The sequence below is a fragment of the Magnolia sinica genome, chromosome 3 (assembly GCF_029962835.1).
Source record: "Magnolia sinica isolate HGM2019 chromosome 3, MsV1, whole genome shotgun sequence".
NCBI lineage: Eukaryota > Viridiplantae > Streptophyta > Magnoliopsida > Magnoliales > Magnoliaceae > Magnolia > Magnolia sinica.
In genome coordinates, this window is record NC_080575.1 from 102,746,421 (window position 1) to 102,757,699 (window position 11,279).

Genomic DNA, 11,279 nt, shown 5'->3' on the forward strand with positions numbered 1-11,279 from the left:
GAGCTTGACAAGAACCGAGATGGGTGGAGATTGCCATGGTGTGTGGGTGACGATTTTGATGTAGTTAGATGTCCATTTGAAAAATCAAATGGGTTCGTATTAACCGAACTATATAGGAATTCTCAAACTGGATATTAGAAAAAAATGAGATTGTTGATTTACTGATGGGTGGGGTGAAATTTAGTTGGACCAATGGGCAAGAAAGGGTTGTGAGATCAAAACTGGACCGATTCTTAATCTCTGGTGATTGGATTGACCAATATCCATTGGTTCATCAAATACAGTTTCTGAGGCCAGTGTCCGACCATTGCTCTGTCGTTTTAGAGCTAGATGAGGAAAATTGGGGGCCTCAGCCTTTTTAGTTCGAATTAGCATGGCTATAGGTTGAAGGTTTTAAACAATTAGTGAAGGAATGGTGGCCTTTTTTTTTTTTCCCTTTTCTCTTTTCAGTTCAAGGCTATGTGAGTTTTGTTTTATTCCAAAAGCTTAAGCTTCTAAAGGCAAAGTTAATGTGTGGAGGAAGGAGGTACTTGAATCTGGGAATCCTAGTTGGAGGCATTATTGAGAGATACAGGAGATAGATATAAAAGAGGAGGGGTTGGAGATATCGGATGAAGCATAGTGGTAGAACGGGAGAAGGTAGAGGGTATTCCAAAGGTGCCCGAGCGAGATATAGTGGTAGAAGGGGAGAAGGTAGAGAGCATTCCAAAGGCGCAACAACAGTGAAGTTCTAGGAGAATTTGCTCATAGGGGAAGGATGGGAAAGGGCCAAGACTAGATAATTTGCAACTTGATCGAATTTCCAAAGGGGAGGTAGATTCATCAGAAAAACTGGCTATGGAAGAAGAGATCAAAGCAGCAATAGGGGAGTTTGGTAGTGACAAGGCCCCAGGAATGGACTTTTCGATAAAAGGCCCTTTGTGGCAAATTTAGGGGTGACTTTCATTGCTCTCATCCTGAAAAAGGAAGGTGTGGGATGTTTGAGGGATTTCATGCCAATTAGTCTTCTCAGGGGTCATACAAGGTGTTTGCAAAAATTTTGGCATTTAGATTTTAGGCGGTACTAGCAATTGTGATTTCCAAATCTCAAAGGGCTTTGTGGCTGGAGGACAGATAGTAGATAGTTCTGTTATTGTTCAAGAATGCATTGACTTCTGGTTCAAGGAAAAGAATAAAAAGGTGGTGTGTAATTTGGATGTAGAGAAGGCATATGATCATGTGGATCGGAAATTCCTCAATTGCATGCTAGATCGGATGGGATGTAGGATGAATTGGAGAAGGTGGATTCAATGTAAAGTCGGCTAAGTTCTTGGCGTTGGCAAATGGATCTCCAAAAGGCTTTTTCTCGGCATCTAAAGACTTGTGGCAGGGGGACCCATTATCTCCATACCCATTTATGGTGGTTGTGGAACTTGAGCAAGATTATAGATAAAGGCGGTGGTATTAGGGGAAGTCTTTAAGCTGGACAAGTTAGATTTCTAAATCACCCATTTATAGTAATCGAGCGATATGATGCCTATTCTATAAGGCGGATGAAACTAGGATGGCTAATCTCAAAAAGATTATTATATGCTTTGAGGTTGTATTATGGTTAAAAGTGAACATGAGAAAGAGCAAGTTGTTGGTGGTTGGTTTCTCAAAGGAAGAAAAGAGGAATTCTGGAGTTATATTTGGATGCTCGGAAGGCACATATCCTACTTCCTATTTGTGCCTCTCTTTATATTCGGAAGCGGATGAAGTCATTATGGGATAAAGTCATTGAAAGATTTGAAGAAAAGCTTTCTCGAGGGAAGAGTAGGCATCTATCTTTCGAAGGGAGGTTAACATTAATAAAGGCAACAATGTCTAATCTTCTAGTATACTATATGTTTCTTTTCAAATGTCCGATATCAGTTTTGAACAGAATGGAAAAATTGACAAGGGATTTCTTATATGGTGGGGAGCAAAAGAAAAAGATAAATTTCATTCAGATGGGAGCAGCATGCAAACCATTTGAGGAAGGGGGAACGGGGGGATGGGATTTGGAGGTGATGAATTCGACACTTATAGGAAAAATTGGAGATTTGGGGTGAAAGAAGGTAATCCTTGGAGGGAGGTGGTGGGTAGGAAGTATGGGATACAAGAAGGAGGTAGGTGGACTAAACCTTCGTCCTTGTATAGGGCATAGGCTATATATGGAAGGCGGTGTCAAGATTAAGAGCAAAGTTCATGGAGGGGATGGGTTACTCCTTAGGGGATGGAAAAAGTATCAAATTTTGGGGTGGTCCTTAGATTAGGGATAGATCATTGTGGCAAGTGTGTCCAAGGCTAGCTAGAATTTCGGTAGAGGCAAACATTTTGGTGGCAAGATGTTGTTCATGATTAGGAGAAGTTATTTAGGCCCATCCTTGTCATAGGAATCTCTTGGAAGAAGAGGTACAAAAATTCGTCAGGCTGATGGAGATGTTGCAAAGTATAAGGCCTTTTGTGGGAGAGAGAGATGTATTGGTGTGGTCCAAAGAAAAATTAGGTCGTTTTTCCGTGAAATTGTTTTATAGCATACTCAATGGTCTTCATCAGGAAATTAGGTGAGTCACACAGTGCCTGTGTGGAGATATGCGGCACCCACCAAGGTGACATCAATGGTTTGGCTCGCAGGAGGGACTAAGGTGCTCACGATCGATAATCTATGAAAAAGGAGTATGATAATTTTGAACACATGCATCTTATGTCTTCAAAATGAAGAGTCTGTCTATCATCTCTTCCTTCACTGCTCTATCACAGAGGGAGTCTGGGACATGTTTTTTGAGCTATTTGGGGTATCGTGGGTGATGCTAGGGTCAATTTCTTTTTCTGGGGGCTGGGATGGGGAAGAGAGTGAAGGCTGTATGGAGGTTGTTTGGCGGGTATTTGGTTCATATGGAAGGAAAGAAACGTTTGATATTTTAGGAATCGATGCGGGTGGGTTTAGAAGGTGTTTCTAAGGGCAAAAATGGATATAATGGGTTGGTCCATTGTAGCAAATATAGTAGGCGATAGCTCTTATTTTCCTATTTGGGTTAGAGTTGTAATTATTTTGGCTTCGGCCTTTTCAATCCAATAAATTATTTACTTTCAAAAGGGGGTGCATGCTTTTCATTTTTGTAAACATTAGCATCTACCAATCTCACTTTTCTTAGTCCTTGTTAGCTTAATATGCTAAGGAACCATGTGCCTTATTACATGGACTTGGGCCCAATGGGCCCTATTCAACTATCTACATTTCAACACTTTCCCTTAAGCTAGAGCATCCTAATGAGGCCCAACTTGGAACAAGGGCTAACGTAATCAAACCTAAGAAAGAAATAAATTCTTCTCCAAAATCGATGCTCTGAGAAGATGAACTTGAGTTTAGAGAGGCACATAAAATATCTTAAAGGCAGAAAAAATAAAAAAGTAACGTAGGTTGTGATGAGAGGTGAGCGAGCGGATGAAAAGTGGAGGCGATGAGATGACCAATAACTTTAGGCAAACAAGCACTTCTGCAACTTCAGTGATGTGAGCCATTGAAACAACCATCTGGCACAAACGAGTTTGGATCAACTATCCATCTCAACTAAGGTTAGGCCAATTGCCCAACATAATCATTAGTCCGGACAACTATCTGGATCAAATAAGAATAGACTAATTGTCCAATATAAACAAACAAGTCTGGTGAACTATCCAGCTCAACTAAGGTGGGGCCAATTGCCCAACATAATTGTAAGTCCAAATAACTATCCGTAACAGATAAGAATGGGCCAATGTCCAATATAAACAATGAGTATGAGGCAATTGCTCAGAGCAAACAAGTCCAATGCAATCATAAGTCTTAGCCAATGCTAGGACAACCACCAGTCCAAACAAGCCCAAACAAACTGTCTGGTACATAAATGGGTACAGGTCAACTACCCGGTATAAATATTGGTCACATCACTTATCTTGGCAAGGAGCACATGAAATGAAGAAGCTTCTAAGTCGTTAAAGGAGGTGGTGGAGAAGAGGTGAGCACATGTCACACAAAAAGAGACAATCCAGTCTAGTACCTCCAACTAGGAGGTCCAACAATATCTCCAACTATTCAATAAAAACAACAAATCCCTCGGATTTTTATTTTTTATTTTTTCCTTCAAAAAAAGAAGAAGAAGAGGAATAGAATAAGAATTTCCAACAACATATTGAACCGGACAACATAAAAATCAACAAGGGTTTCAACTACATATCAAATAGGCTTCAAATCCAGTAACACATGATGTAAAACCCTAAAAAAATAATTTTAGCCGCAAGCCACCCCTTCTTACGAATCACAATTAGTCAGTGAGGAAAGGGATAACAACTCTCAAAAAAGAATGAAGGGTGAAGGGAAAAAAAAGGTTAATAAGAAGGTATTGCTTTGCAGGAAAGGAAGAGAACCACCACTTAATAAGAAGTTGATGTTGTGTAGGAAAGGAAAAAGGAAAAGATGAAAGAAAGAAAAGAAGATTAGAAAGGGAAGGAAGGACCCACCAAAGATTAGAAAGGGAAAGAAGGGAAACACCACTTGTTGGGAAAGATTAGAAAAATAAGGAAAAGAAGGGAACCACAAACCCTAGCCAAGGTAACACAAAAATACCTAAAAATCTATCCTAATTGACAAGGTCAGCAAACTTGATCCAAAGCAACACAAAAATCTGCTTCAATAGAAAAAATTAGCTGACCATAGCCAAGCCAATATAACAATCTCCTTCAACAGGAAAAAAAAAAACAGGCAAATCTGGCCAAGGCATTACAAAAATATTCTTCAATAGAAAAAGTTCAGCAAACCCTAGCTAAGGTAACACAAAAATTAGCAAGTCATTCAAAAAAAAAAAAAAAAAATCGAAGAAAGAATTGAAGAATAAGAAGAAGAAAAGCAAAAGGAAAAGAAGAAAAGAGAAAAGAAGAAGAAGAAACCCTAGAAGAAGAAGAAAAAACCCTAGAAGAAGAAACCTCAGGAGCACTTAGGCTCTTATACTATGTTAAACGACTACATGGTGTTAATCTTGAGGGCTTATAAGAAGATATAATGAGAAGAAGGAGAACAAAGATGGAAAAGAGAAACAATGAGAGAGCACGAGAGAGGAGAGAGAAAAAGAACATGAGATGCTTAGGGTATATTGAAATCCTAGCTCTCTATTCTTATTTATAGTAGTAAAAAATGTGAATGGGCCCAATGGGCCTTATTTAACTATCAACCTTTCAACAGATAAAAAATTATTTTATCTCCTAACAAGAGCTGCATTGGACTGCAATGATGAAAATTTGACATTGTTTGATTTATCCGTGGTAAAATCATAATGATGGTAACTTTTCATTACTTCAATGCCAAATCATCATAAAAATAAACTGACGTTGCAGTTTGGATAGAGATTTTTTATAGTCATTATATGAAAAAGTGCAATAATTATGATTGTGGTAAAATAATAATTATGACTGATCTGCATTTGACTGGCCATTCCTATGTTTGGTTTGACTGTGGTAAAACAATAATTATGACACAATTACTTCACATTACTAGGGAAATGGGTGAAACAAACAAGCCCTACTGTTCCTGAATACACACAGACACATGCACGTGTGGACACACACACAGTCTTATAATATCTATTTGGGTGTTGTTGACAGGGTATTGCCGTTGCACTAAAGTGTGGAGCCACCAAGGCACAATTTGACAGCACGGTAAGCCAAACTTCTCTCTTGAAACTTTCTTCATTTTTTCTTTTAAAAGTTTCCCTGTATTAGACGTGAGAAACATACATAAGATGCTTTTCTTTTCATGTGGGGGAACAAAGTAGCACTGACCCCACAAAATGAGGTTCTGACGACATGGTAACCGATTGAGCTAGAACTTCATTCCTTAGAAATCTGTTGGGATCGAACATGTGAAAATTGAACATATGGTGTTATGCAACACTGCCCCAACTGATATATCCAAACAATGACAGCACGTACTGCCTTTGATGAGAAGTATAGAACCCCTATCAAACTCAACTTAAGACTTATGACTTAATCCTGTTTTTATTCAAATTATGTTTTCTTTCGGTATAAAAGGACTAAAGAAACAGAGAATACACCTACTTTTACACATTATTCTTTTTTATTTGTTTCCATCACATCTTATTTCCACATTTAATCTGCTATGCGATTATGTTATCTGCAACCTCTGTGTGAGCTTACAGCTACTAGTTGCCACCATTTAAATGTGGGACTATTGATAGATTTGGTGTGGGCATCTTTGTATTTCTGAACTTCAGTTCTTTTTAGTAAAATATTTTATTGTTGCTTGCTCCAATAAAAAAAGAAGAAGAAAAAAGCAGAGAGAGAAAAGTGGTGTGATATGTATGTTCTGTTATTTCTAAGAAAGGTATTTGTAATTTTACCAGGTGGGCATCCATCCTTCTGCTGCTGAGGAGTTTGTAACAATGCGATCTGTTACTAGGCGTGTCTCTGCAGCTAGTAAACAGGTGACAAATTTGTGAAGAGGACAGAAAATCCTAGATTCAAGGAGAAATTAGACTTTTCATGATATCATCTGTAACAAGTAGATTAAACCAGGGTCCTATTGTTTAACTGAATAGTAAGTGTTTTAATGATGATCACCTGAATAAATATCCCTTTCTTTTTTCGAAGAGTAACCAGATTTTATTGAAAGAGAAGCATAAATATAAAAACCGTGATGAGAAATCTTTCAGTCAAAACAAAGAAGAAAAGGTCCCCTAAGGTACACTTGGAAGGATTCTACGAGAAATTTGACAGAGATTCTAGCAGCCCCTGCTCATTCTACCATCAGCCATTTTGCCTTCTGGGAGAATGATTTATATCTTGTAACAATTTGATATTTCACTTGAACCTGACCATAGTTTGGCTAGGAGAGCAAGCCACCAAAGAGTTCTTTTCATGTTAGTGTGTGCCGAAATGTGACAAAACATACTAATTTATGATGCAGGGCATTACCTAAGCAATACCACAGAGATCGAAGAGCTTCACCTCATCTTCTAAGTGAAGCGACAATGCATGAATAAGTGATTAATTGATTCTGCATCCCAAAGACAATGATACATCTCTTTGGGATGATCATTTGTCTTTTCTTTTAAGTTGTATATTGTGAGCATGTCTCATCCCAAGTATAGGATCATTCATTCATAGTAGAGGAGAATTGGCTTTGAATGAATATATAAAATGATTTGACTGAGAATCAATTAGATTTGTGTGAGTTTCACACCCATCTATTTGTCCTATATATATATATATATATATATATATATATATATATATATATATATATATATATACAGATTCTACAATGTCCTCCTTAGAGAGGTTCCTTTGAAAATGGGAACCAAACCATTTGGACGACAGATTGACAGGCGCTTAGTGATGTATTCTCCTTCCTCCGCAACCATCTTAAATAAGCAATGGTGGGTAAATTTAAGAGGCCTCTACCCTAAAATCCATCGTGAGTGCCGTCCCCTAAGATAAAAAGAAAACTTCCCTTTTGGAAAGATATTTCGTTCTAAACACTACTTTCTAAAGACCAAGGCTCCGTGCTGTGACGATTGTCATGCAAACCAATCATCTATATGCATCTGGGAATTGCAAGTTATGACTTTCCTCTGTAAACTAACCTCTTCTGCCTCAAATCTCTGTAACCATTTTCCTAAAGGAGAGATGTTCAATAACTTAAGAGACTGAATATTGAGCCCTTCCAACTCTGGCTCACACACCGCACCTCAATCCATAATATGAAACTTTATTTTTATTTTTTAAATTTTCAGCTGTTGCCAAAGATATTCCTGTTGAATTCCTTTCAAGTTGTTAACCAGTTGGTTGTGCATATGGAACAAGGATATGTAATATGGCCGAATATTAGCTGAAGTAGACTTGATCGAAATAATGCAACCTCCAAGGAACATGTGCTGAAGCTTCCAACTGGAATAATTTCAAGCCTTGATCAGGTTCAATTACCCGACAACCACATCTCACATATGCTTGGCTGGTTTACTAATGCAAAGAGGGAGCCCTGAGGTCTGTAGAGGCTAGTTTGCCTTTTTGTCATCCGTGGGCAAAAGCATTTGTTTCTTCATGGCACAGGCACAGGCACAGGCACATGCTGAGTAATTTATTTCTTTGAATATTAATTTTTTGCCATGAGACCACCCAGAAATGATGAATGATCTTACACAGATCATCAACTTGAGCCTTCCTGCCTTGCAAAACAGTAATGTATCATTAGTAGATTGAAGATGGGTTATTTGAAAGTTCCCATCTTCAACCGGGAAGCAGTTTACTAACCCTTCCTTGGGTCAGTTCAACATTTCACTGAGCTTCTCTGACCATTTCGAAGATAAAGGGGAAGAGGGTGGATTTGCGCAAACCTTGAGATCCCTTGAGAATCCCCTGGGCAATTTACTAATACAAAGAGGTGTTAGGAACTTCATTCTGTTACCTCCATTTGGACCTGAAATTGTATCCTTGAAAAGTATGTAATGGACAGTTCCATACCAATTGATCATTAACTTTCAAATTCGGCTTACTGGTCTCATATCTTGAATTAATACATTCATGAGCTATAAGGGCATATTAAGAATTTCTTTCAAACACTGCCAACATTTGTATGAGCTTTCAATTAAGCTAATAGCCTTCAAGTTCTCCAACCCATATTTTTCTTTTTTCTTTATTATTATTATTATTATTTTTCAGAACCAAGGTGATAAATCTATCATAAACTTCTGAAATAAATGCTGTGTATCACCCTTTGGTAATTTGTTGGCAATATTGACGCAGTCTAGACTTGCCAAGACTCTTAACTGACTTTTTCAGTGAGTTAAGAGTCTGGAAACTCCTCTAGTCAAGGCTCTGTCATTAACAAGAGGAGATATGCCAGTTTTGAATCCATGACCTATGCTGAATAAGAAATGGTCTTCACTATCACGCTGGGTGCTTGCGAAGTAATCAATTCGTGTCTAACGTTGTATTCTTGCTACTAAGTATAAATATATTTATTACTAAAAATACATAATTTAAAAACTAAATATGGAGTCTGGGTCATGTTATTGAGTCTTTGAGTCGACTGACCCAACTAGACATTGTATCAAGTTGAGTTTTTAGGTTTTTGAACTATCCTCGGAGAAATGCAATCAGGGTTTCATCCTTTCCATGACTCTCAATCGCTTCTCCCACCCAAGTAGCCTTTGCTTCAGCAATTTGGTTGAAAGTCAGTTGTCCAACCTGGGACTTGTCATAGAATTTCTTTTAATAGCATTTTCTTTAAGAACTAAAAAACTTCGGGTGTGGGCGCTCATTACTTTCATATTCAATGATAGGACATTCATCTCTCCCATCAATGACTTCAATGGCGTCCATCACTCTTTAAGCCTTTGTCATTCTCGAGAGTGCTGTAGCTGTTTCATTTTCCTTCTATGATCTAAAGCATGTGGAAGATAGATTGGCAAACGTTCCCTTGAATAGTTGGTGAAATCTAAACAAAGGAGGCTGTTAGGAGGTTGGTTTTGGGTCGGATCCTATAGTACCTGTACCCCGAGCTAACTGGGTTCAGATCTTTCAGGTATCAGACTCTGTTCGGGTATCCATTGGGTGTCCATCAGATGTTTAAATCAAGGTTTCTAGTCGGATTCGGATCAAATAAGTGCATTTACATGTTGGGCCTACTCGGATGGATGGATTAGATCCGATAGACGTGTGCCACTTTGATACACGTGGTGTAAATGGTCTCTTTTACCAGAGGCTTAGGAAACTTTATGACATTATTGGAATAATTAATATATTTAATATATAGAGGTTGGACCCGACCTAATTTTAACCGGGTTGTAATTGATGGGACACGGCTTGAACATGACTATACCCGAATTTCAACCGGACCCGACCAGAACCCTTGATAGGTACAAAAAATTGGACCAGACCCATTAAAATGGCTCCATCGGATACCGTAGGACCCCAGTACCCCAATACCCATTGACAGCCTACAGCCGCATACAAGGGGACTGGAATAGTCTACAACACGTCCGTAGCAAGATATCATGTTTTATATGCAAATCCACTCGGTCCATGTGAGAAGCGTTATTTGAACCGTCTAAAAGATATCATTCTGATAAAAACTCTGATGGGCCACACCAACAGAACAATGTAAAACTGCTACTAAGACCTCCAAGTTTACACGGTCTGGCTCTCCTGATATTCGGATCTGGCTGATTTTTTTATATTTATTACACTTCATCCTGCTGAGATACACCTTGTTAACGGGTTTGATGAAAGATACATGGACCACACAAAAACCTATGCTTGGCATCCCATCCCCATTGTTTCCTGTGGTGTGGCCCACCTTAGTTTTGGATTTCGATGATTTTATCCCTAGGTCCTAGAATCGAAAATACAACCTGATGACAGTGGATTTTACATATAAAACATGGTAGAGCCCAGAAGCTTGGTGTTTTACTCGTCCCATATAAGGACTCCCTCTGTTTGGTCATGTAATCACGTGCCAATGTGACAGATGTGCCCAGATCCAAGCTGCTGCTCTTCTGGTGGGTTCCACCATGTAAATGCCCTGACTCATCAGATGAGCCGGGCGTGTACAAAGCATCGGACCCATTTCGGAAGATAAATAAGTGTTCCACATTCAGTGCACGTGTGCGACCCACCTAGTTGAGAGTATTGCGGAAGCAGGCTATATAGATGGTGGGGCCCACCCGGGGTGCCCCTTGGATGCATGTCATATCACCCATCCAATAATGGAGTCTGTAGGAACTTGTATGTACTTCTCAATACCACATCAAGTAAAGCACAAATGGATTTTTACTTGTATATGCTCTTTACTATAGATTTATAATGTGGTGAAAAATATATTTTTATGCCAACATTTATTTATCACTTTAAAAACTTATTTTTACCTTCAACTATTATTTTGATTTTGAATGGTATAAACACGTCATAGGTAAGTCCCATGTGCAACTATGATGTAGGATAGGTAAAAAAAATAACATTAGAGTGCCCAGATAAGAAAAAAAAAAATTTAGGCCCATAAGTTCGATATAGGATAAAAGAGATCTAATGTATACTAGCTTCTAATCTATAATTTTACAATTAAATATGGAAATCGTGCATATAAGATATTGTCAGAAAGCCACTTAACCATTGTCCATATTTCTTAAATGACTTTGCAGGATAAAATAATTTCATTTTAAAGTCAAAACTTATTATTTTTACTAGGTTATAATTTTGCTAGTTATTTTAGCGTTTGAAAAGTC

At 38.3% G+C, this 11,279-nt stretch overlaps 1 protein-coding gene across 7 annotated transcripts in view; it reads left to right on the forward strand.

The window, feature by feature from the left end:
• The window catches only part of LOC131240473 (glutathione reductase, cytosolic-like), a 54,379-nt gene extending 45,002 nt beyond the window's left edge, over positions 1-9,377 (forward strand). For 3 of the 7 annotated variants that reach the window (XM_058238723.1, XM_058238724.1, XM_058238725.1), the window contains exons 16-18: positions 5,641-5,694; positions 6,399-6,479; positions 6,646-6,750. In XM_058238723.1, coding sequence (XP_058094706.1) covers positions 5,641-5,694; positions 6,399-6,479; positions 6,646-6,735 — 225 coding nt within the window. In that variant the 3' untranslated portion in view covers positions 6,736-6,750. The other 4 variants (XM_058238726.1, XM_058238727.1, XM_058238730.1 and 1 more) reach the window with 4 other exon arrangements.
• The last annotated feature ends 1,902 nt before the right edge of the window (positions 9,378-11,279 follow it).